At 35.8% G+C, this 26301-nt stretch overlaps 4 protein-coding genes across 7 annotated transcripts; 3 read left to right on the top strand and 1 right to left on the bottom strand.

Moving 5' to 3' along the window:
• LOC105174629 lies at positions 1120–12995 on the top strand. 2 transcript variants are annotated; one of them, XM_011096791.2, is made up of 24 exons: positions 1120–1509; positions 1636–1707; positions 2241–2284; positions 2358–2469; positions 2573–2644; positions 3102–3164; positions 3977–4054; positions 4154–4246; positions 4795–4914; positions 5943–6029; positions 6447–6656; positions 6742–6789; positions 7333–7584; positions 8320–8426; positions 8703–8947; positions 9677–9745; positions 9896–9960; positions 10614–10783; positions 10895–10973; positions 11062–11302; positions 11582–11627; positions 11938–12046; positions 12198–12260; positions 12548–12995. In XM_011096791.2, the coding sequence occupies exons 1-24, from the start codon at positions 1168–1170 to the stop codon at positions 12626–12628; spliced, it is 2868 nt and encodes a 955-aa protein (XP_011095093.1). In that variant the 5' UTR covers positions 1120–1167; the 3' UTR covers positions 12629–12995. The 2 variants fall into 2 exon arrangements, with proteins under 2 accessions (XP_011095093.1, XP_020553383.1); XM_020697724.1 differs by lacking the exon at positions 2241–2284 and having other exon boundaries at positions 1124–1509.
• On the bottom strand, positions 13973–14796 carry LOC105174628 (wound-induced protein 1). Its single transcript, XM_011096790.2, has one exon. The coding sequence runs from the start codon at positions 14705–14707 to the stop codon at positions 14258–14260; it is 450 nt and encodes a 149-aa protein (XP_011095092.1). The 5' UTR covers positions 14708–14796; the 3' UTR covers positions 13973–14257.
• Positions 16137–18962, top strand: LOC105174627. Of its 2 annotated transcripts, none has more exons than XM_011096789.2 (4): positions 16137–16593; positions 16788–16857; positions 17027–17106; positions 18554–18962. In XM_011096789.2, exons 1-3 carry the CDS (start codon positions 16306–16308, stop codon positions 17080–17082), a joined length of 414 nt encoding a protein of 137 aa, XP_011095091.1. In that variant the 5' UTR covers positions 16137–16305; the 3' UTR covers positions 17083–17106; positions 18554–18962. The 2 variants fall into 2 exon arrangements, with proteins under 2 accessions (XP_011095091.1, XP_011095090.1); XM_011096788.2 differs by having other exon boundaries at positions 16139–16593; positions 18647–18962.
• Positions 19707–24414, top strand: LOC105174626 (solute carrier family 40 member 2). 2 transcript variants are annotated; one of them, XM_011096787.2, is made up of 8 exons: positions 19707–19920; positions 20870–21020; positions 21543–21739; positions 22181–22663; positions 22813–22984; positions 23137–23274; positions 23375–23485; positions 23706–24414. In XM_011096787.2, exons 2-8 carry the CDS (start codon positions 20871–20873, stop codon positions 23850–23852), a joined length of 1398 nt encoding a protein of 465 aa, XP_011095089.1. In that variant the 5' UTR covers positions 19707–19920; position 20870; the 3' UTR covers positions 23853–24414. The 2 variants fall into 2 exon arrangements, with proteins under 2 accessions (XP_011095089.1, XP_011095088.1); XM_011096786.2 differs by having other exon boundaries at positions 19707–20080; positions 23706–24413.

The following is a 26301-nucleotide window of genomic DNA, read 5'->3' as shown; positions in this document are numbered from 1 at the left end:
TTTCCACAAAATAGGAGTGGTTTTTGTAGTTAACCCTGTTGGTTTTTGTGGTGAATGTTTTTCTCTTTGTTTGAATTCGGCATTGTTGCTCATGATCAGTATACTATTCACTCAATTGAGAGGAACCTCTAATTTTGTCCAGAGCATTGTCCTCTTTTGAAGCTCAAGATTCCATTCCAACCACCTCACAGATAATTAATTAATTGTGATGATGCCTGCCTGCCTGCCCGCCCTTATTTCAAATTCAGTTTTCCTATAAATAAACACAACTGTTAATTTCTTTATGGCACCAAATAAAAGAATGGATGTCAGATATGATTCCAACTATCCAATAATGGATTCAAATAATTAAATCTGAATTTTGAAAGCTTATATATTTTCAATTCAATTATATATTTTTTTACATAAAATATTTAAAATTTACTCATCATTTTGTATTTAAATTTGGCTGAGGAGAACGGCAGCGATGAGGGACGACAGTAGAGATGGGCGGGGTGGGAGGAAGGTCGTGGTTCGAAGAAGATGATACATTTTTTAAATATTTTATTCATATTTAATAAATAAAAATATGATAAATATTTGTATATTTAATTTAGACTGTTAATTTAAACTAAATGAAATTTGAATCATTGAATTATGTGTTGAATCCAGATTTTTGACTCAAAATTTAGTGAAATCTAACCGTTGATCTATTTTTTTACAAATTTTAATCTTTAGATGTATAATAAAAAAAATTTAATATTTCATAATTAAGATACAAAATTAATTTATTATTGAAAATTAAAGTTGAGGAGTAAGAAGGGTGAGTGTGGTACACTTTCAAAGCCAGGAGAGCTGTTTGTTATATTTTAAATATTTCTAAAGACAGATAAGGTGCTTACTCCATATGATATCACTTAGCGAGCAGATAAGAGTCCAATCAATCATTGCACTCCGGTAATTACTTTTGAATTATATGGGAAAGGATGAATTATCTACCAAGCGTTATCAATCACTAAGTGCATTTCACCACGTGCCTTAATCTTCCTTAGGCTCCACGCGCGCCGTAGAAATTCCCTGGGTGTGTGTGTGTGGTATTTATTGTTTTATTGCATATGCTCCACTCCACTATATAAGCATATTCATAATTCCACTCACACACGCGCACAACATACACAAAACAAAACTATGCAAACTCCAATGGCTTCCTCTTCTCTCAAACTCAACTCCAACTTTCTTAACAATTACAGACACTCGCTGCATCAGGAAACTTCCTTCTGTGCTCCCCTTCACAGCCTTTTCAACTTACCTCCGAATGCCTTTCCCAAACCGAGATTGAACTGCAACGGCCGTTGTCGCGCCGTCCGAGTGGTGAAAGCCTCCGTCGGAGCGGCGGAATCCGAGGTCGCGCGTGATCGCACCCTCCGTGAGGGAGGTAAGATTTTGAGAGTCGGAATTATCTGCGGCGGTCCTTCCCCCGAGCGCGGAATTTCGCTTAATTCGGCTCGGTCGGTGCTCGATCATATTCAGGTCTGCGAACTTTGACTGATAGTGGACTGCACTAGCGTAACAGTGTTCCAGCATGATCGATTTGACTTTTCGTTATCATCTCTTTCAATCATGTTTGTTTGAACAATACTTTCGTTGTTGTGATAGGGTGACGATTTACATGTGAGCTGCTATTACATTGACTGCAATTTCAAAGCGTACGCCATATCAAATGCTCAGGTCAACAAGCTCCTTACTACCTAGCAATTTTCAAACTTTATTCGTTTTCTCTGTCGAATATCAAGGTAGTACGATGTAGCTACCAAGGCAATCGAAACTTCTTCCTTTGACGGCCAAGGAGTTAAAACTTCATTGTTTTCTTTATGGAAGAAAAAGAAAGAAGAGAATGTGGTCATTTTGTTACCAAATATGAACTTTTTTTTTTTTTTTTTTCAAAAGATAAAAGTGCAGCATACATACAGTTATTATTGCAATGTTTATTGTTAGTTGATTTCAGTGCCTCTGTTGCTACCATTTATTACGAATTATTTCTCTTTTGAAATTTAACCAAATATGAACTTTTTTTTTTTTTTTTTTCAAAAGATAAAAGTGCAGCATACATACAGTTATTATTGCAATGTTTATTGTTAGTTGATTTCAGTGCCTCTGTTGCTACCATTTATTACGAATTATTTCTCTTTTGAAATTTAATGTCTGTTCTGAACTTCTTTTGATACTCTAGGGATTTGAGTTTCTTTGTTATTGATCTTCAGGTATACTCAAACACACCTGCAGATTTTGATTTCAAGCTTGAAACGTAAGCTATTTCAACCATATTTATCCATTCTTGATTCAAATTTTTTTAACTAAATTAAACACTATGGTTGCAGCCTCGCCCAAAGTTTCAAATCATTGTCTGACTTTGTCGAACACCTTGCCACCTCCGTGGACATTGTATTTCCTGTTATACATGGTCGTTTTGGTGAAGATGGTGGCATTCAAGTGAGATTTTGATGACTCAAAAAAATTGTTATTTGCCGCTACATTTTCAATAGAGTTCACTGTTGAATATTTGAACTCTGTTTTTGCGTTATGCACTTTCCAGGAGCTATTGGAGAAATCCAACATTCCATTTGTTGGAACTCCATCGAATGAATGTCGTAAAGCATTTGATAAGGTGACCTTCTCATTTATTGTGAGAACACTGGTCTTAAATGTTTGAGCTTCAATTTCTTTGCTAGGTAAGCATGCATAATGAATGAAAACCAATAAACTGGTTTCTGAAAAAGTATGCTTTTCTCTGTTTCAGACACTAGCTGTTGATCTTAAATCCTTCATAGGTATAGGTGAAGTGACTTCAGCACTTCAGACTGTAAAAGATTCTTTGTTGTTAAAGAATTTAGTCAGAGACCATGCTAAGTATATATCAAACAGTTGCGTTAAATGTTGAATGGGAGAATAACTTTGTAACCTAAACAATCCTCTAATTATAAAAGGTAAGATACATGTTGTGGTATCACTTATCATGGGTCTGAAAGGTGGTAGACAGTTGGTTATCTTATATGCATTGATGATTTGGAATCAGTCCTATTTGATTGTTGAATGCTGATATCTTGTTCTCCAATTATTCGTAGCATGATGCCTCATTGGAGCTTGACAAACAAGGATTCATTACTGTACCCAACTTTCTAGTGCAGGTAACTTTCCGGTTGCCAGATTGTGTGATTCTACGAATTTTTACTTTTTGTATGCAAAGTTTAATTTCCCCATTTTTGTTTGCTTGAGTCATGTTGCAAATTGGTGCATCAGCCGTCAAGACCTTGCACTTGCATAGCATTTTATATCTCTTTTCAAATTCTTTTTTTTTGTTTCATAGACTGGGTAAAACCTAGGGCCTTTCATCTATATAATTTACTCTGTGCCAGTTCCAGGTTATCTGAAGAATTCTAGAATCCTATTATCTATATCTAATTTTCTGTCCATCAATGTGTACTGAAGGATGTTGACAGTGTCTGGCTCTGGATGCTCGGTTCTTCTCTGTTTTATTGGTTTGACCTAATCATTACCCAGTAGACCAAGTCTACTTGGAGGTTCTAATTCTATGTATTCAGATGCCAGGACTTGACTTTCTTTATAGACGTACAGACTCTATGCTTGTGTCTATCTGCCTAATAATGTTCATTCAAGTTTTAATGTGGTCATGCCAAGTCCAATAGCTGGTGGTCATGCAGTTCAAATAGGGATGCTACTTTATGCATATGGCTCGACTTTCTTTGTCCATTGAGAAATTGCCAGTGTCTGATAGGGTTTCCAAATTTTCTGGAAATCAATATTTGTGTGTCCCATCTGTGGTGTTACTGTTAAGCATACAAAATCCATCATTTTCTCATATTGAAAACTTTCCAGTTTTATGCGTGTATACTTTTTATACATATACTTCAGTTCCCTGGAATCTGTTGCTATGCTTTAAATTCTCTTGGACCTGTGACATTTGGAGGATTGCTCTCAGGGGAGGGAACTGGAAGACACTGAGCTTTCAAAATGGTTTACCAAAAATAATCTGGACATCAGGCAAGGAAAAGTTGTGGTAAGACTGTTTTCTTGCACTAAGCATTTGAAGGTACTGACGACCACCACATCCTGATGAGTTTCTTTGATGATTCTAGCTTTCATGTGATAATTGCAGGTAAAGCCGACAAGAGCAGGATCAAGCATTGGGGTTACAGTTGCTTATGGTGTTACTGATGCTCTTGCAAAAGCTAATGCAATAATATCAGAGGTAATCCTTCATCTTGTCTTCCACTTTTTCATATATATGATATATCCATCCACCAATCTTGCACTTCTCCCTGAAATTGTTGAACTCTGAGAGAGCATGACAGTTATTGCCAGAATAAAACTTTTACCTGCCAGAACTTTCCTTTGATGAAGGAAAAGAGCAGTGTATGAGAAGGCAAAATGCTAAAACAGTCTCCAATAGACCTTAGCATCACTATGGATGAAAAAACAGGTTGGTTTGGCATCTATTCTGAAATGCTCCGCAGATACAGAGCATGATATCAGTTGTGAGTTGCAGGAAATATGCACTTGCAAGTTTCCCTTCATTATTCATTGCATCTTGTGGGTTATACTTGAGGGAAGCTAAACTTTGGCATATCACAGACAAAGAATCATGTGAAATAGAACCTATAAGTTTTTTAAATTAATAATTGCGCAAGTATTCAAGGCAGTCACAGAAATAGAATAGTTATCAGGGTGAAACTGGTATCTCTGGGTTACTGGATACATGTGTGCTAAGTCAATGGCTCAATGCTCATTGTTTAGCAGGGAATTGATGATAAAGTCCTGGTAGAAATTTTTCTTGAAGGAGGTAGAGAATTTACAACTATTGTCCTTGATGTGGGTTCTGGTTTGGGCAGCCAGCCGGTTGCTCTACTCCCAACAGAGGTATATGCTCTCACCTATCTTTTATGATATATGTTCGCTAAGTGATATTGTTGGTTACCTTTCGCTAAAATTATTGTTGAGATTCGAAACGCAGTAATTCTTCAAACTATCTCATAGTTTCTTAGTTGTATTAATATGTATAAACTATAAGGTCAGCTTGGATTCTGTGTGATCGCATAATTTTAATTTCAAGTGCTGCCATCAGGTATAGAGTATTGCCGATTTGTGTATTTTAATTGGATTCGTTTATGTTGGTTCAGTGCAAAATAATGGTGATGCATCTATCTGAAACTGAGTTTCAAGTTTGTGGCGTATATAAATGATGCAGCACCATTTTATACGACCTTTTCTCTTGTTTTTTTGGTATTATAACAAGGTTTACTGCTCTTTATATGAGCACAGATTTACCTTTCTTTACCATCAGTACGTATTGATGTGGTGATACTTTATTAAAATCTACCTTTTAATCGTGCACATTTCTGCAGTACATTGCCTGTCTTACTGTCTCTCTTTTTTTTTTTTTTGTTTATTTCATGATATTTTGCAGTATATGAAGCTACAACGGCTTCTATTATCAGATTCTTTCAGTTGACACTGATAAGATCAATCAACAATCACTTCAAATAGGAAACAGTTAAAACTAAAAAAATATTCTCACAACTAGAGTAATGTGTAATATTTTTTGTCCAATCAGTTTCCTTAACACAGTGAAATATTTTCTGAGCTGTCCCAACTTTCATGTTAAGTTATCCTCTAGCGTATGGATACCTACAGAATTCCACTACCATCTAAATCTCATCCTATGTGTTATAATTCTTGTTGTAAGTCTGAAGGTGGAATTGAGGATGGATTGTCTAGACAATTTTGGCCATTACAACAATAAATAGCGTATAAGTGACATATCCCTGGTTGTATCTTGTACTTAGTTTAGATACATTATTTTGGAAAAAAAATTATGTGCTGACATAGCTTTATATACTTGGTTTATTTTGGTACAATCATCATAATCTTGATGGCTCTACTTCTAGGTGGAACTTCAATCCCAAGGCCATGTGGACTCAAGTGAAAAGGACATTATCTTTAATTATCGCCGTAAATATTTACCAACACAGCAGGTAGAATTTCCTGCCCTGTTAATTTAATCCTTAAGTCTTCATGTTTTGAATGATATGTTTCTTATTCAAATGAGGGATGATTTTTTATAAAGTTTGGTTGAGATGGTGGATGATTTTCATAGTCATATGAAACTTCTTTTTTTGATTTATGAGAGTGGATTCTGATCTATGTCCAAGCAAGAATAATTGACAACAATATGGATATGAGGGCACAAAATTACATTTCTCTTTGTATGCATTTCAATGTTCTTTGAAATGCTAATTCTAGAAATGAGATACACTTTTATTTCAAACACCAACTCCAGCAATGAAGTGATGAGTTATAAATGTCAAGGTAGTTGACAATTACGACGCATTATGCTAAGGACAATTTTGATACATAAAAAAACTGTCTAAATGTCCTTGCAAACGTTGCAGGTTGCTTATCATACTCCACCTCGATTTCCAGAAATTGTAACTCGAAATATTCGTGAAGGAGCTTCTTTATTATTTCAACAACTTGGCCTACGTGATTTTGCTAGAATTGATGGTTGGTTCTTGCCACCTTCCGCTGAAACTTCTTATCTTACTGGCAACAAGTTGGGACGGTCTGAGTTTGGCACAATACTTTTCACTGATATTAACCTGGTACAATTACTATGTTCATTACAATTTCCTTGTTTGTTAATTTTCTCTCTTGTACTACTAAGTCTTGACCTTTTTTCCTATCCAGATTAGTGGGATGGAACAAACAAGTTTCTTATTTCAGCAAGCCTCAAAGGTAATTCCATGTTCATTTGTAGTAGGGGTGAGTTTTGTTTTTTAGTTGGGCCAGCCAAAGTCTGAAACTTCTCTAATATGTCAGCATGTAGAAGTCAAATCTTGAAAATGCTAAGAGGTATTCATGCCATATGTCCCACTAGATTTTTATGATTCGATGCAAACATGGGAATGGTGTCAAATTCTGATTTATAATTTCCCTACTTTCACTACCTCAAGTATATGCTTTATTTTGCCAGAGTTTCAGGTTTGCATGGAGCTAGAAGTAGCCTCTTAAATTTGGAATAGATCTATAGTAAAAATGCTCACAATACGACTTATATTTTGAGACATGACTTTTCAACCTTAATGTTTGTTCTTCTCACTTGAAATGAAGATATAAATGCTTGAAGGCAAAAAGTGGGATATAAATCTCAATTTTGTTCAGGTGTCGCAACTTGTGCTTCTCATATACACATGCATGAATATAAATGGACATTTAAACAGAGAATTAATATGTGAAATGCATCATGTGAATAACATTTTTTAAACTTATGATGTACAGGTTGGATTTTCACACTCTAACATTCTTCGAACAGTAATCCAACGTGCTTGTGTGCGGTTCCCAAATCTTCAGCAATACAGCGTGGTATCAAGTCCCATTCTAAGAGCAAAATCTTCACAAATTAACACATCTTTTCCGAAGCATCAAGATCTACGGAAAGTTTTTGTTATTTTTGGTGGAGACAGTTCTGAGCGGCAAGTATCTCTAATGAGTGGAACTAATGTTTGGTTGAACCTGCAGGCATTTGATGATGTAAGTTCAGAGTAAAGTGTTTTCATTTGTAATACTTTAGGAACATCATCATTATGTTTGGATTTGTGTTTTAGTTGTTTTGTTTTGTGTTTTGGAAATAGAGGGAGAAAAATAGAGATAAGTAAGTGTGTGTTGAAAATAGATGATATGTTTGGATTTGTGTTTTGGGAAAATTTAAAATATTTTAAAATATGTGGTGTAGGTTTGATATTGGGATTTGGGAGACAAAAATCACTATTCATTGTCAAATCATATATTTTTATATATAAATATGTATATATATTAATATTTTATGTTTAATGTTGTACTTTTGGGATACAAAAATTACTGTTTATTGTCAAATCATGTCTGTTTTATATTATGTATATATATAAATGTATATATATATATATTATATATAGAAAGTTGAAAAACAGAAAAACACGCAGATAAGGTGTAAAAATACAAAAACAAACATTGAGTGTGTTTTATCTTGTCTCGGGAATTGCGGAGTAACAAATCCAAACAAAGCCCATGATTTTTGGCATTTTGAATCTTAATTTTATTCATTCATAGCTCACTCTGGAGATACCTGATACATTTTTCCTTGTCGCCCAAACAAAAAAAAAATAAAGAAAAGAAATACCTGATATATCATTTCTCTTTCATGACATTGTGGCTTGGCACTAATACATTTGGGTTGATTTTTAAGTTTTTATTCAAAGACTGATGCCTTTTGGAATTTGTTTGTTACAGCTTGAAGTATTACCTTGCTTACTCGCCCCTACAAATGGGTATCCATTGAATACAGACTCTGATAAAACTAAATTGGGAGAAAGCTCAAAGATAGTTTGGACCTTACCGTGAGTTCATAATTATATTGTTCTTTACATATCTATTGGGTTAAATTTTTTTTTTTACACTAAACTATTGGGCTAAAATTTCTTTGCCTCCTTAATGCAAACTTCTTCAAACTCAAGCCCAGAGTTTGATTTATTGTGTGCTATATTATGTAAAGAACAAACATTCTTCCCATAGAACTTGTAATGCCAAACGTTTTCACGCACACTATTCTTTTGGAGTTATGCTACTCTTCCCATCTTAACATTTTCCCTTTCTAATGCTGTTGCCTGGTACAGATACTCTATTGTGCTCAGACATACTACTGAAGAAGTTCTTGATGCATGCATTGAGGCAATAGAACCTGCCCGGGCCGCATTAACATCTCATTTGCGGAAACAAGTAATGGATGAACTCATGGAAGGCTTGAAGAATCATGACTGGTTCAGAGGGTTTGATATATCTGATGATTTACCAAAGAGATATTCACTTGAGCAATGGGTCAAGCAAGCTAAAGAAGTTGGGGCAACAGTCTTTATTGCAGGTTTAACATTTTACTAGACTGCTAGTACTTTGGTGCTTGTTTATATTTACTTTCCACCTTTAATTACTTTCTGCATTATAGTTTCCGTTCCACTCCACTCTATGGTTTTGACTCCACAATTACCCCTTTGTGGTATGAAAACATGATAATGATTCCCCTTGTGGTTTTCGATCTCTGCTAATTTTCTCCTTTCCGTTAACTTGCCAAATTATGTGATGTTTTGGTGTTAGGGAATATGACCAGTGTCAATGAAAAACTGAAATAGATAAAAACTAGCTTGAGATGGCCGAATTATCACAAGGAAAGTGATGAGATTAATCCTTATGATGTTGCAATAGACTATGAAGTCCAGTTTGCATATATGAAAATGGTTGGAGGAGTTCGATAATTTGGCAGAATAGCAGGGACCATTCTCAGCAAAAGAAGTTTATATATGTTATTGGTTCGTGGACGAGGCAACTTCACTGGAATAAAATCCTAAGGAAATTTGTTGATCTCTTAATATTCGTGGAATTATTGAAAGCTATTTTATGTTTGAGAATGATCTCTTGGATGTAATTGGATTTCATTTTTTATGGAGAGAATGAAATTTCATTTGTTATCCTCTATAGCATTAAAAGCAGACATCGAGAGCTTTCTCATAGTGTTATATGATCATGACAATTCAAAATGAATGTTTGAGAGTAAGGGTTACCTAGGAACAGTGCTGATAGATTAATTACTGTACAGTTCATGGAGGAATAGGTGAAGATGGCACACTCCAGTCATTGTTGGAGGCTGAGGGAGTCCCTTACACAGGTAATAATTGTACTCTTGTGAAGTGTGGTAGGACAAGAACCCTTGTTCACTACTGTTATTCAGATTTAGAAAAGTTCTGGACTGCCACATGGTCCATTTTAAGTTACTTCTGTGACACAAAGTTGATCATCTGTTGTTTCCGAATTTAAGGTCCCGGTGTAATGGCTTCGGAGACGTGTATGGACAAAGTTGTTACATCCCTTTCTCTCCAACATGTATGGTATACACTTTGTGTGGGTAATTATTATTACATTGAAAGTTTTCACTGATTTCCTCACCCTTGTATTTTTATCCTCACTTGCCCACCCTTCAGCTGAATTAACTAGACCATCATAATTGTCAAAATGGTGGATCCATAGGTTTAGGTGTAGTCTTATTTTACTAAGCTTCAATAAAAACCGGGGGTTGCCGGAAATAGTTTTGTAGAACCAGAAGGAATATGTGAATTGAAACACCTCTTCTGTCACTGGCTTTTATTAAATGTCCTGTTGAGAAATTCATTTCTACTCCTACTTACCATTTTTCTTGAGCTGAATGTGTTGCCTTAAGATGTATGAAATATTTATAAAATGTGGTCATGCATCATAGTTACACATTACATGTTGAGATTCATCTATAGGCATCAACCTGCTCCAGGGAAAATAGACCTGCAGGGATAGCAGAGTCGATTTTGGCCTAATTTGGAACTTGTCTTTTCTTGTGGGTTCTTTCTTTTGCTAATAATATTGAAAGTTGAGCTGTTGATAGTTTTGGAATTGCACCATAATTATCCATTATTAGTGTTGAGAATCATGAATTTGATTCATGATTCTCAACAATTAGTATGATGAAATTTGTTTAAGACACAGCAAATCTATTTTGGTTGCAGCTTGCAGGTTCTGGTGTACTTACAATTACTAAGGATGTACGAAGAAAAGAGGACCTACTGAAAATGCCCCTCCTTGACATTTGGCATGATTTGACATCAAAACTTGGGTGTGAAACGTTATGTGTTAAACCAGCTAGAGATGGTTGCTCAACTGGAGTTGCAAGATTACGGTAGGTATATGCGTCCTCTTTTATTTGCAAATGCTTTTCAGGATTGACAGACTGCATGATGTTACATTGATACGGAAGAAACCGCATGATGTATTCCGTTTCATTTTACAGTTGCAAAGGGGACCTCACTGTATACGTTAAAGCACTAGAGAACTGTCTACCACGAATTCCTCCTAATAGTTTATCAAAGGTATGTTGATTATATTTGGAATAAGAATGTTTTAGTAGCATTAAATGCTAATTCAACTTTGTTAAATTTTTCCCATGAACTCATACAGGCCCATGGAGTGATTGAAATGCCATTTCCTCCTCCAGAGTTATTGATATTTGAGCCTTTCATTGAGACTGATGAGATAATTGTTTCTGGAAATGCACATGATCTCCTGTGGAAAGGAAACAGCCGATGGGTTGAAATAACAGTTGGTGTTATAGGAAAACGTGGATCAATGCGGTCATTGACTCCTAGCATTACTGTGAAAGAATCTGGAGATATATTATCACTTGAGGAGAAATTCCAAGGTATTTCAACTTAGTGTGATTGATCTTGCTAGTTGCAAGTTGTCCTTGGTGTCTGTAGTAGTTTCTTTTTATGCACTGAGATAATGAATGCCTCTACTGGCAGCCTAAATCCGTAAAGGGTCCTACAATTTCTGTAATATGAAAATTGTACATTTAAATTCAATTTCTTGCACTAGTATGTCCATATTTCTCATAAATGTAATCAAGACTTGTTCACACAAATTATTGACTTCTTTCAAGTCATTGTTTATAGTTGATATGACTCTTTTCCATTGTCAGGGGGAACGGGCATCAATTTGACTCCACCACCACTCTCCATTATGAGGTCTGACATTTTTCTTTTCCTTAGTTGAAATCTTTATTCTTCTATAGTTAACCACGTATAATGAAAGTGTACCCAATAACATGTGACTTCCACAAACAATAAGGTACTTGGATTGCAATTCATCCTTCATTATCCAACATTTTAAACTTCAAATGTTGAATTTATTCCCTTAACTGAAGCATTCTGAAACTACTTAGATTTCCTTTATGTTGCATAACTCTGTGCTTCATGGGAAAACTTGTGTTATACAGTTCCTGTCCTTTTCTCCTTTCTCTGTTACTCCTGCTTATGTTCGTTTTCATAAAAGCAGTAATAAGGCCCTCAAGAAATGTAAAGAACATATTGAACTTATAGCAAACACCCTGGAGTTGGAAGGATTTTCGCGAATTGATGCATTTGTCAATGTTGACAGTGGTGAGGTGAGTTCAAATTAGATGTACTTTCTAAGGAAATCAATATCTTGAAAACCTATCCCATTATTTTGAGAACTTCTGAAGTTGACTTGTAAATCTAGCTTGTCAAGATTCTTGAAATATAATACAGTATTAATTGCTGATTTCTCTGTCACAGGTATTAATTATAGAGGTTAACACCGTTCCTGGGATGACGCCTTCCACTGTCCTAATTCATCAGGTGATCATTAAATGTGTAATTGCAAACATAAAAATCAAAATTATTAAACTGGGATTCTGATTAAAAAAGAGGAAGGGGAAAACCAGATTCTGGTAACCTACAATGTATATTGGGATTTTTACATTTAATAGAACTTTTATGTGATGGTAGCAGTAGAGATGCTTTGTTCATCTTCCAATAGGATATTCAGTTGTCAAAAGAGATAAATGCTGATTTTGTACGTATGTCAACTTTCTTTTAGAATCTGAAGTAAATCCTGACCAGGTATGGTTAATTCTCCTGTGTAGGCACTTGCAGAGGAACCTCCAGTATACCCTCACCGGTTCTTTCGCACATTGCTTGATTTGGCATCTGAAAGATCTTCGTAAAATTGTTGTATTGTAACTTATTCTACTGGGTTCAGTTGTTGAATAAGCTGTTTAAGAAACAGGTTTGCTGGTGATGAAGTTACTCAGATATTAAGTTTATGAACTGGAGAACAATGCGAGTGAAATCCATGAAAGCATCTCTTTGTTGCTGGACTGATATAATTAATACACATCATCATGTGGTGTTTCCTCATTGTCACTATAGTTGGCGTAGTTACAGCTACTTGACAAATTTTTCGTGCATAGAACTTCATGTTATCCAAACATTAATTTGTATTCAGTGGAATTATCCTCGGAATGTAAGTTTATGATTGTTGGGGGCTAAACCAACAATCATAAAGGGGAAAGATATCCTAAAATATCTACATTCAAGAGTTTCTGGTACTATCTAACGAGACGAGTTCTACTTTGTGGCATTAGTGACCCCTTGTGAAGGCATTGTTGGCACTAGCAAAGCCATGATCTCTTTGAGGCTCTAGCTGGGCCTAGCCTGGTTTGCCGACAAATTATGTTGAATTTACTATGCTAGTGGTTCAGTCATCACTTTCATATGCACACAGTGAATGAGCGACTGAGGGATTATATATAGCTGCCAATTCCAACCACAATTGATTGCCTACTCCTGTGGATTTATTAATGCTCAGTTCCGCAGGCTCCATCAGATCCAGAATAGCCAATTCTCATAGCACACTGCAAGATTGGGACTGCGGAGACATAGTAGACCTAATTCTAATCTTGGTAATTAATTAGTTTGTTGTGGTAGAAAAGCTGTTGCCTTGATGAATTTAAAAAGATGTGAGAGTAGAGTTGGTGCGGATGTGAATGGTATGTGCCTGTGCGCATTATTAATATTTGCGTTTGTTGATTTGTGGGGGATTCCTAATTCCTAAATAGGAACGGAGAAGAAAATTATCCTCAGATAAAGCAAGGCAACTATGTTATTTAGTTTATGATGTGACCAACAAACTAGATTAAGTCTATCTAGTCATTAATGCGTCCGTATCGTTTAATTTCATTACTCGTCATTTAAGTTATATATTTGTTTAATTTCTAGAAAAGGATAGGAGTTGATATATATGCTTCAAAATGCATTAATTATAATTGTCACTTTTAATGCCTTATAAAGATTCATAAGTTGTAGTAATAATTTTGGAAGCCTCCACCAATTACTATCACGTCGCTCTTATTAAACGTCCGGATTGCTTCTTTCTTTTTTAAGGTACGCAGTCAGATTCAGATGCAACAAAAGAGATCCAGAATGTGAAGAGTAATTTATATATAAGAAACAATTCATTAGCAATATCATATTGATTGAATGAATATATACACGAGGAATTTGGAGAGGACAACTCATGGCTGCATGCAGACCACATTATAGTTTTCTCAGACATTTAAAACGTTTGAATTTTACAGGACATCATCTATTTATAGGATAATTATTTCCTTAAACCTTAAACTTCTCCTATCCTATCCCAATTAATTAGTACGAGATAGAAGACGACATTTGATAATTAACTGCACTTCAGTAACGATTTGGAATTATATACTTGTGATCATATCTCATGGCATCTTCACTTGAACCAACGCATTTATATTAACCTCCACCCTCGGCCTTCACCTAAACCGCCGTCAAATGGCAAGCATGAGCTCCGGCAAGGAGCGCTGCGCCAGGTCCTGAGGGTGGCTCTGCCACAGAGTGGTGGATGTCAAGCAGTTGAGGGGCCTCAAATCCCTTACGGTGAGCCAAGTGTTGAAGTACTCTCTAAACTGAGTGATCACACCATCTTTCAGTGTCCAGACGTGCACCCAATACACCTGAGCCCCATCCCACCCTTCCACTATCACGCAGTCGTGGTCAATGGCGTCCATGCTTCGTGGTTGGAACTTGAAATCCGAGGGCGAGGATTGTCCGGTGAGCATTTTCATCATGTGTTGGCAGTTGTGTGGGCCGTGGAACCACCACTCAAGGTCAGTGGCGATGAGGCCAGAGATGTTTGTATTGCCGCTTGCCAAGGCCTGGTAGAGGGTGCGCACGGTGGTGGCGTTTGAGCTAATTAATACATTCTTGGGCTGATCCATTTGAAACTAAAATTGGAAGATGAGGGTTTTATAGAAGAAGAGAAGAGAGAGTGAGTAATTGGTAATTAAATAAAGGGTATGAATGATTAATGTTGAAAGTTGCATATGGTATGGGGAAAGCGGAAAAGTGTATATATTTATAGGATGAAGGAGATGATGAGTGAGGCAAACTGACAAAGAGTACGTAGTTACAGACAGTGAATTATATTTTTATATATATTCATGAACTCCAAACCCAACCCCACATAAAATACAATTACACATGATGAGTAGTGAGTAGTGAGTAGTATATATATACAAAGAAATTAAAGGCATGCAGTGAGTAGATGTTAATCTGTGGAGAGCATGATGATGATGATGATGCTGATGCATATTGTACAATGTACAGTGAACTGAATCCAAAGACGAGAGGCAGAGCCGAGCTGAGCATACCCCCCTTATTCTTAACCCCACCTCCCAAATGGATGGGAAGTGGTCAGTACCGTTCACGAGTCCTTTCCTCTCTCTCTCTACCCATCAATTAATATTTGTTTTCTTGCATGCATCCACAATTAAATTCTTTGTCTCACTAACATTTACATAATTATATATATATATATATATATATATTTACATATATATTATTGTATTTAGAATTTACCACTAGCACGTACCTAGTCGTACTCTTATCTACAAATTAACAATTAATATAAAATATTCCTTCCATCTGCATGCATTTTACATTAATATTAACTCTTTCACTAGTTTATTAATTAGTTTCTTATATATATATATATTCTTCTTCATTTCAATTTTAATATTCATATATAGTCAATATTACCTAACATTGCATTCACTACAGATAGTGGTCATGGCATACTCTGAATGGGTGTTGATGGATGCGGTGATGAAAGACTAAGACTAGACTTCATTAATAATTGGTGTTGTCCAAATCAAATATTTTCAATTTGTAGGGTCGTCATCTAGCTAGGGAAGGGAATCAATTTTATGGCCTCATCAAACCACATCTTATATTATATATATATATATATATATACACTAGTATATATGGTACATTCAAGTGTGTGTGCATAATTAATTTAAAATTTAAAAAAATATTATTATCTAAAAATATATAATATAAAAAAAATATTGAAAAAAATGAGAGAAGAAAAATCGGTGTGATAGTTGAAAAGAGATTAAAAAAATAATGATAAAATATTAAAAAAATATAACATTAAAATATTAATAGGGTGCTCTTTAATTACATCGTAGTTAGTTTAGTATATACGGACTTTCTGAGAGGCCCAAAAATGATTATCTTTCCCCGAGATGGCCCAGAATCAAATCCATGGGCTCAAGCCCAGTTCTTTTGGCCCACTTTCTCTTTCTTTTTTCCAGGGGAGAAGTCAAGTGGCATTCACGTCTTAGATACGACGTCGCGCCTCCTCCCTGACAGGCTGACACTGAACAGGAGACGAGAGCAATATTAAAGTCTTTTGTGTCATTCTCCATTACCGAAAGCAAAACCGAAAACCCTCCCAAAATCTCCCTTCCCTATTTCTTGATTGCCAAACCAAAAATGTTTGGATAATTAGGAGTCACGCTATTTTCTTTACATGGGAAAATCATCTTCACAGCTGATCAGAAGGCGCCGGGAGCTTAAGAATAACGACGACGATAACAGTAACAAAGCCAAGAAGACGAAGACGACGGCGATGGAGCCCGATGAAGGAGGCGATACGGAGGACCAGCCGCGCCTCCCGCTTTCAGAGGTTGTTTCCGATTGTACAGAGCGCTGGTTTCAAGACACGCTCAAGGAGGCCAAAGCTGGTGATGTCAACATGCAGGTGCTTGTGGGCCAGATGTATTATAGTGGGTATGGTGTTCCCAAAGACGCTGACAAGGTCTATTATTTTCTGCTCACAGTTTTTTTTCTTTCTAGGATTTTCTTTGTTAGATGATTTCATTGTTTTCGGGTATGATTGACTTGATCTTATTAAAAATTTCGTTTATGTTTTCGTTTTCTAGTTCGTTTACTCTTTTTCCTCTTTCTATTAGCTGCTTTGTTTTTCTGAATTTATGGGCTTTGGCAATTTAGGGAAAATTTTGGATGAACAGGGCTTCAAGAATGAGGTCTTCAGTATGGAAATTAAGCCATAAACGTCCTGGTGAACTCAATATCCAGCATCCTCTTCTTTTTTTTCCGCCTTTTTTTTTTTTTCTTTTTGTGAGTGTGTGTGCGCGCTCACACATTGAGACGTGTTTGTGCTGTATTTTGTCTTGTTAACTGTTTGTTTCGGAAGAGAATATGAGATGTTATGGAATGACTCTTTGTAGGTTACAATGCGAGTGATTCAGATTCAGAGTCTGATGAGTTAGCCGGTGATTCTTGATCACTTTCTGCTATAAAATAGAAGGTGAGCTAGATTTATAGCTCTTCTATTTACTCCACAGATAGTTTTCTCTGTCTTTGAACTTCATCAGTATGAATCTTGCTTCACTTTGTTAGTGTTGATATGTGGATAAATGCATTTCTGAATCTCAGGATAGAACAACTACTGAACTTAATAGACTTTTTAGTAGCACTAATGATTGCACTTGCCCTGATCATACCCATCAATTTTGTTTTGGTAAAATTAGGTTGTTCCATCGGTTATGAAAATTTAGTTACATTCCAATGACGTCTGGCCTTGTTGGAACTAATTTAAGCTGTCAATATTTATGGTGCACCTAATTCCATCACTGTTTTCTTTCATGAACGTCTTTTTGAATGAGAGAGAGGAATCAACATTAACTGTAAAGTGCTGATAAATGTATGATTTGTCAAATCATTCTGTGTTTAAGTCAATGTGATTCTGTTGATAACTAGAAAAATGTAACATAGTCTCATCTTTCATAAACTTTCCTAACTATAAGTATATCTCTTGCTTTTAGCTAGAACCAATCTTTTTCAAGAGCATCCCTGGTCCCATTCACAGAAGGCGTTAAATTAAACTAATAAGTATTAGTGTTCTAATGCCTCATCCATGTTGAACCACAATCCCACACACTGCCAACCGAATGGGCTAAGATTATGATTTCTCTATCTTTATAAGGCACTTAAACTTCGTTTGGATCAGTTGATACACAGTTGCTTGCAACTCCTATGCAATATGTTGTGTTACACCCTTGAATTATTGTGGACACGTGAGGCTGAAAGATGGTGTATAGGAGATTGGATCTCTGGCCTCCTTAGTAAAACATAACATGGTCTCTCATATCTGTTATTCAAGCTTGTGCTGCGAATTCATGGAAATAAAGATAAATATAGAATCACAGATTGTCATGGTGATTTGGGGATTGAGTAACATATCACTGAAATGTTGGGATAGCTCTAAATTGGTGATTTTCATTTTTGCATCTCCTGTGTGTGTGTGTGTGTGCGTGCACGTGGGTGGGGGGGGGGGGGATAAGGGAAAATAGAAGTCAGGATCTTTGTATTTTTCTTTAGGAAGTTCTTCTAACATTTAGCTCTGATACATTAGGGTTCACGCAGAAATCTTACCCTGCCTGAAATGTTAAAAGATCCACCTTCCAGTGTAACTCATGATTTTGCAAGGGTTCAACAGTAACTTATGACATGGCTTTGTTATGTAGAATGGATAATGTGCAATTGGAAGTTATTCTTGTCTTGAGGCGATGTGAGATTCTACTCATGCATAAACTAGGACTGGGAAAGACCAGTCTTTCTTGAAATGATTTACTATCCAACTATAGATTCTGACAAAACTCTATTATGTGTTTGTGCTTATCCTTTGCCTCTGGATTCATCTGGCATTACGTATTCATGGATCGATTACAATCTTTTCCTTCTGTTCTGTGCAGAACCTGCATTTATTGTTGAATGGGGGCTGAGATTGCCTCTTTGCACCTTTTTATCCATATATGATATAGCATGCCAATCTGCACGTTTTGCAGGGTCCTAGATGATTTTCGAATTTGCCTGAGGTAAATTGCTCATATGATCTTGTACGTCTGGTGTTGGCTTGTGGAGATCCTTGATTCATGGGAGCTAATATACTTTTCATTCTTGAAGATACCCTTTGTGTAAATGTTCTTTGCCATGGAGCATTTGTTACAAGTTTCTGTTCGTGGAGATCAAAATTAGATGCTTCTGTGAGCAAATATGTGTAGTTGTTAGATGGAATGTTGTGATTACATGTGATTGAATGGAACAGTTTTGGGGCACAATTTGTTTTTCCTTATCTGAATATGAAAACAATAATTATATATAGATGAGAAAGGCGTGATTTGTTACTGCATCAAACCCATTTATCCCATCAACAAGAAAGGCATAAAAAAAATGGAATATATTGGGACTAAACAAAATTGGGGGAACTGAGATCTCTGCTGGGCTCCAAAGTCCAAACAAAAACCTCTTCTGTTAATGTTGAAAGGACAGTACCAGATAAGACAAACACGGTCTTTATTAAATAAATGCTAATCAATAATACATTGTCAGAATTTTTATTTGTCCAAGTTACCTACTCTAATCACTAATCTTTCGTCTACGCCATTTGACCTCAGGTTTTTCAATAATCTACATAACTTGTAGGACGACATGCCCCGTCCACCCTTCTTTAAAATTTGTTGTATTGCAATATAAAAACCATCTGATTTTTCAGTCTATTTACAACATAGATTGAAAACTATGCAAGGTTTGTAAACTATTGCATTGTCGCAAGTCAAATTGCCTATCGTTAACCATATGCCGAAGAGTTTGGTAGGAAGTAGGAACAATCAAAATCGAAGTGAAAGACATTTCTCTGAACGAGTCGTGCTGTTATATATGATTTCACTGGAATTAGATCCTAAATTGTGACATTGAATTTTCTTCTACTTTTTTTTTAACGTAGAATTATTTGTTAAATTATACATATAGATATATATATTTCATAGTTTTCTTGATGTATAGAAGTTTTGTAAATTATTAAAAAGTTGAATAAAATATTAGCAAAACAACCTCAGTGTATTTATTTCTGTCACCTACTTAAAGTTCACTGTATTAAACTCCATCTAACCTGAGGTAGGACTTGAACTACGTAACATCAATGCCATAAAATATATGGAAGTCGGAAACATGATCTGGGATAAGCATCAGCATCAGCATCAGCATCACAGTAGTCACTGAATGGTAGTGGAACCGGTGCAAAAACGACAACATCATTAGCATGCAGCTTCAGTCCGACAAGGTAAGAACAAAGATTAATCACGTATAGAAAAAAAAGAAGAAGAACAAGACACGATGAATGAGCCATTGCTTGATATTGAAGAACAACAGCCACCTTCATTCTCCTCGTCTCTTCTCGTAAATCTCTATGTCGGCCACTTTTTGGCCAGATGGGGTGCCAGGTTTATTCAATCTTTCTTTATTCTTGATCGATTGTCACCTTTTTTCTTATAATTTTAGTCCTTTTATGTTGTGTTTGTTAATTTTGTCAAAAGCCTCGAATCATGTATCGAATTCAACCAAGAACACTCTTCAGTGATTTGGGGTTCGCTGGTCTTTTATGTTTCAAGATCTGGGAAGTTTTCGAGATATCGGCCCTATGCATGAATTGGTTTTCAATGTGTAATTTCGAGAGTTCATATGATTCTTAATGTTATTTCTCGTTGTCCCCTTAACCAGCGACTTAGTTGGATTTTCGGAGGCATGCTATATCTGGCCAGAATTTCTCAGGGTTTTTCTCTTATGAAGCTTGTGCAAGACTTTTCTTTTTTATCATAAGAATTGTCATAATTATGTAAGAAACAGTTCTATTTAGTGCTCAAAGTAAGATTTATACTATTGTTTTCAAATGTTTTATTCACTGCATTTGATGCAAGGCAGTTCTACGGCTGAATGTTTTAGTTTTCAGTTAAATCAATACTATGTGCGACCTTTAAAAAACTTTGCTCAGAGGCTGGGACTTCTGGATATCAGAAATAGCATATTCAAGTCAATTTGAGCTTAATTCTAAATGGGGGCTCATGGATTTTTGATGTGGAGAATATATAATGTAGTTGGATAAGCGTTTTGTCTCTTGCATGCTTCATGAACATTGCAAAAGAACAACAATTCACCAATACACACCTCTATAAATCCCTTAATGAACATCTCTAGAATGTTAAGAATTTTGAACTTTTCTGCCATCATTACAGGATGTGGGAATTCTCTGTCGGCTTATACATGATCAATGTCTGGCCAGACTCTTTACTTCTTGCTGCAGCTTACGGTGTTGTGGAATCTGCCGCCACTGCATTATTTGGTCCTCTCATTGGACAGTTGGTGGATAAGTTGTCATACATTCAGGTTTTCTCCATTGCTCGTTTCTGAAGAGATGGTAGATGAAAAATTGGTTTTAGCTCATCTGAGATGGTGTCTTATTTATGAATTTTAGTAGTTGTTGAGGCAAGTACAAGAGATGCTGTATTTGGTGGCTTAATGTTTAACATAAACAATGTGGCATAGAAGTAAAGAAAGAGTTATCTAATACCAATCCTGTGAGAGAAGGCTTCATTCGGTTGCCTTGGATAATATAGAACTTTATTGCTGCTAATTCTACCAACTGATTATTAAAGGTTCTGATCGTCAATCCAAGATTTTGTTTATCTTTTGGTCCATGTGTATATTAGATTTCCAGCTGGTCTAGAACAGTCTTTGAGTCCTGTATTTTATTCTCTGTGATCAAATATGTAACTAATACTAACGTTTCAAAGTGAAAGGCCAACCAGACACTCAACATCTCAAATTTACTTCTCAATCTGCTTTTCGCAACTTTGTATAACGTTATGGTGAAACTCCTTTTTTTTTTATTCGTGTGTGTGTGAACAGGTTCTCCAGCTTTGGCTATTGAACCAAAATCTTTCATTTATGGTTGCTGGAGGTGCAGTACTTGCAATACTCGTCTATGCAGACTTGATGTCTGCAAATTACGTGGCATTCATCTCCCTTGTTATATTAATTAATGTCTCTGGGGCTGTTGGCGTGCTTTCAACCCTGGCTGGAACCATCTTGGTTGAAAGAGAATGGTGAGGACATGTTTCACTTTTTTGTGGAGGGAAAATACAACTTATACTACTCGTTTATGAAACGATTTACTATGGTTGGGCCAGCCACCAGATAATGGTCTTTCTGTCACTCATCTTCCTGTGATGGAGGAAGTGCTTTACTCTGTGTATCATATTACTGAGAAAATATTCGTGCGACTTTTAGACCTTGGATTTGTTAGGAAAACGATCAAAAAGTAAAGTATGAAGTGTGGAAAATAATTTTCATATTTTCCTCAAGCGATCATAGCTGTAAGGTGTCTTCCCAATGTCTCCAAAATTAAGTGGAGCCTGAAACCTTTTTCATCTGTGCAACTAGTTAAATTTGTTACTCCCATTGTGTTTCATTTTCTTTACGAAGAGAAATCTACATCACCTGTCTAAGTTTTGGAAAGAAAAAGTAATAGTTATGTCAACTTACAGGGTGGTTGTGATCTCAGAAGGCCAGCGTCCAGAAGTTCTGACAAAGATGAACTCAATGATAAGACGGATTGATCTGAGCTGCAAGTTGTTTGCTCCTGTGGTTACTGGCTTCATTATCAGTTTTGTATCTTTAACTGCATCCGCTGTTACTCTAGCACTCTGGAACATATTATCTGTGTGCTTACAGTATTGGCTTCTAATGTCCGTCTACAATGGGATTCCGTCATTAAGAGAAGTCAGCCGAAGGAGGGAATCAAGATCTTCAGTGAGGAAGATAGATGAAAGCACATCTACTCATCATGAACAAAAAAGCTTGGTTTCTTCAGATACAAATGATTCGGAACAGCCTGAAAGCAGCTCAGCACGGACTATAGTTGAGAAGTTTCTGAATCTTCCTTATATCAGTGCATGGAGATTGTACATTGAACAAGATGTGGTCCTTCCAGGACTAGCTCTTGCACTGCTTTACTTTACTGTACTTAGGTAACCTCCTTAGTACTGCTTATGCATATTGCAATACGTAAGATCTTGAGATTTTGTATACTACATCTCCTTCAAATACATACCATGCTTGTCCCGCACAAACTAGCTCCCATCGATTCACTTTATCATTCTAACAACTGGCGATGCAGCTTTGGAACATTAATGACTGCTGCTCTGGAATGGCAAGGTATACCTGCTTATGTTATTGGAATCGCACGTGGGTTAGGTGCTACGGTTGGGATAGCTGCTACATTTCTGTACCCCATGTTACAATCTCATATTTCAACACTTCGAACAGGTCTTTGGTCGATCTGGTCTCAGGTAAATAATTTTCAGACAATGTTTTAACCACAGAATCATCATTCAATGAGCTCAGTAAGCATTACGAACACTTTTCTTGCAGAGTTACTAGCTTCTTTGTTAGTAATTCTTATCTGGGGTTTGTTCTCAAATCTCACAACTATATTTTGCAGTGGACCTGTCTCCTGTTATGTGTTGGTTCCATATTTGTGAAGGAGAAACTCACATCAGCATATATGCTAATGTGCGGAGTGGCCTCATCGCGCCTTGGACTATGGATGTTCGATTTGTCTGTCATCCAGCAAATGCAGGCACGGGGAAGAATAATCTATAAACTTGCAAAAGATCAGAAATAGCATTAGAATCTTTTTCCCACTGGTCCTGACTGCTTCTCTGTGCCTACTTGAACAGGATCATGTTCCTGAATCCGATCGCTGTGTTGTTGGTGGTGTTCAAAACTCGCTTCAGTCTGTCCTGGACTTGATGACTTACATTATGGGCATTGTAATCTCCAATCCACAGGTTATCTTCTTTTGCACAATGTTTGAAATTGAATCATTAAAAGAAATGCTATGCCTTCTCCGGTTGGATTCTAGACCTTTTCTTTCTGTTTGTGAGCTTAAATTACGCAAAGAAGCAATTACTAAAACTGAAACGCTGATTATGAACAATTGGCTTTTCGGTCTCGTTCTTCTCTATGTGTAACTTTGGCTTGACTTTTTCCTGCTCTATTGTCTTGTAGGATTTTTGGAAATTGACAATGTTATCGTTCATGCTGGTGACGCTGGCTGCTCTACTCTACAGTCTCCATATTTATCGTGTGCGGAAGCATCTATTTCACTTTGACAAGCTGCTTGCACTCATTGGATGGTCCGTAACATCATCCTAGACCTGCACTAAGTATCTAGAAACCCCAAAACTAGAATATAGTATCAGTTCTTGTTATGGATCAGACAACATAATTTGAGCTGTCAAAAAATGTCAGTTCACCAAAATACTGCTAGATTGTACACATCTCCCTTCACCAGCAAATGATTCAATTTCCACACAAAACATGTAACTCCTTATTATATTAATTCTGTGTTTAGCAACAGGAATATGCTCAATCTTTGAAGAAAATCGTGTTGCCTTCCAAGTTGATTGATCTATATTAAGTGTAGTTGGTGTTGAGTTTGAATTAGTTCATGTTTTCCGTTCCTTGTTTCTATAAATCGAAATGCTACAGAGTTGAAGATGAATTTAATACAAGAGAAGTTGAAGACTTCCTGCATAATGTTAGCTGGGTGCTGGTGTAGGATGAGACCATAGTACAAATTGTTAGAAGCCAACACCGATGATGTTCGCAAACTAATGAAGAAAGTTTGCTGTAATGATGTTGGCGTTGATGGGCAGATGTATCACAATTATTTGTTATTTATTTGAATCTTTGTGGAGGTTCATTAATTAATATATATAATCTTGACTGGTGATGTATATACATAACCCAATCTTCAATTTATTAACAATGTTTGATTAGTTTGTCCAATTCTGATTTTTTGTTTTTACTTAGTTATTAGCATTGAAAATGTTGTGCTCTGCTCCACTCCAAATGTATTTCTTTGTTAAATTTATTTGATATATAATTGTTGTATTAGTTTTCGGATACATTAGCATAGATTTTCTTGAAATTCAAATGTAATCATCTCAAAATCTTTGCGCAATTCAATTTACTATAAGCGTATAGCATGGATCATGTTATTTGTTACTAAATAAGAATTCAAAATATCTTTATTCCCAGACGTTACACAAATTACTTAATTAAATTATTGAAAAGATCGTACCTTTCTACGTAACTGCTTATTAAATTATTTATAAAAATATCATGTCTTTATACATAAGTGCTTATTAAATTAGAACCGTACTGTACTTTTATCATTTTTATTATTTTAATGCGCCACTATTTCCAGTACGAAAAGAATAAATAATTTAGAGAATAGCAACTTTATCTATCATCGCAAAACACAAAAATAAATAAATAAAATAGGATCATGACCACTTTTAACAAAACACAAATAGACAAGTTAAGTGAGAAGTGGAAGAGCAAAAGATGTGGGTGAACACATGACAAGGCAAATAGTTAGGTATTGTGTTGTGGGGAAGGTATTAACCAAATTCCAGTATCATCATTCATCACCCCTTCAAATCTCCAAATATTCTCTGCAATAATAAGATTTAATGATAGAATCGGTAATTATAATATAAAATTGAGGTCGGCACACTTTAAATTAAAACCCACACCACGCAAACACAACAAAGTCCGGATACGATTTTTCCGTGGTCCAAACGCGGTGTAAGGTGTACGGTATGCTCATCGCAATGAGTTTCACTAGCATGGAAATGACTGAAATGCCCATACGTGTCAGTGTTATAAGTACTCAAAATCACCCGGAAGACGGGGTCCTAAACGTCAATTTATAGAATGCCTTGTGCTGGTACCAAATAATCCAACGACTGGCGTGGAGACACGTCACCACTCACAAGCCCACAATTGAACTGAGTGAACACCTCCATCAGTCTCAACCTCCCTCACCAAATATTTCACACACACACACTCTACATACATAATTAAATAATGATAAATTTGATAAGAAATGCTAAATAGACGCAGTATCATGTAATCATATCGATGTATTTTATTAATAATAATATTACACGTACTACAATTTAATCATCATATATTTCATAAGATTCTGCTGAAAACTTCAAAAGTAATTATATTTCATATGAAAAATATTTTTATTATAAAATGTAATTGATAAAAGAAGATAATACATAAATTGGAGAGATACGAAGAAAAAAATAGTATCAAAAGATAGTTATAGAAGAGCACGATAATAGAAAAGTAAAAAATAATTGAGTTATTTAAAATATTAAAAATAAATAACCTACCAAAATTATAAAAGAATTCTCTCCAATAATGAATTGTAGACGAGTTTCATATAGAATGTTTTTAAGAAAAATATATTGCTAAAGGAAAATTGGACATAAAAATCTATAATATTTATTAAAGATAAGATTTATAATCTGATTTATCAAGGAAAGTAGTCTGAGATATATTTATATATTGAGGAGAAATGAATTTGATAATTCCTGAATAAGGTTTTTTCACTATCAATTGAAAATTTCAACTTTGATCCATTATTTAATTTAAAAGTTAATATTATAGGTGGAGGGTGAGAGAAGTGGATGAGTGGGCTGTGACGGTAGCAAAAGGTGGCAAGTACAGCCCATTTTGTTCCGTCTCATGTGGCCGTTCTTATCAGGGTAAGGTAGGTACTGCCCTCCTAAGTACGGCCTCC

This window comes from Sesamum indicum, linkage group LG11, assembly GCF_000512975.1.
Source record: "Sesamum indicum cultivar Zhongzhi No. 13 linkage group LG11, S_indicum_v1.0, whole genome shotgun sequence".
Taxonomy (NCBI): domain Eukaryota; kingdom Viridiplantae; phylum Streptophyta; class Magnoliopsida; order Lamiales; family Pedaliaceae; genus Sesamum; species Sesamum indicum.
This window is presented reverse-complemented; position numbering and strand designations above follow the sequence as displayed.

Bases quoted from the DNA above. Each gene is read 5' to 3' on its own strand.
- LOC105174626 (XM_011096786.2), top strand. From the start codon at position 19,974: ATGAATGAGCCATTGCTTGATATTGAAGAACAACAGCCACCTTCATTC. The intron at 22,985-23,136 runs GTAAATAATTTT...TATATTTTGCAG, and splicing joins TTTGGTCGATCTGGTCTCAG to TGGACCTGTCTCCTGTTATG. The intron at 23,486-23,705 runs GTTATCTTCTTT...ATTGTCTTGTAG, and splicing joins TTGTAATCTCCAATCCACAG to GATTTTTGGAAATTGACAAT.
- LOC105174628 (XM_011096790.2), bottom strand. From the start codon at position 14,707: ATGGATCAGCCCAAGAATGTATTAATTAGCTCAAACGCCACCACCGTG.
- LOC105174629 (XM_011096791.2), top strand. From the start codon at position 1,168: ATGCAAACTCCAATGGCTTCCTCTTCTCTCAAACTCAACTCCAACTTT. The intron at 9,746-9,895 runs GTAATAATTGTA...TCCGAATTTAAG, and splicing joins TGAGGGAGTCCCTTACACAG to GTCCCGGTGTAATGGCTTCG. The intron at 10,974-11,061 runs GTATGTTGATTA...GAACTCATACAG, and splicing joins CTCCTAATAGTTTATCAAAG to GCCCATGGAGTGATTGAAAT.
- LOC105174627 (XM_011096789.2), top strand. From the start codon at position 16,306: ATGGGAAAATCATCTTCACAGCTGATCAGAAGGCGCCGGGAGCTTAAG. The intron at 16,594-16,787 runs GTCTATTATTTT...TTGGCAATTTAG, and splicing joins TTCCCAAAGACGCTGACAAG to GGAAAATTTTGGATGAACAG. The intron at 16,858-17,026 runs GTGAACTCAATA...GACTCTTTGTAG, and splicing joins ATTAAGCCATAAACGTCCTG to GTTACAATGCGAGTGATTCA.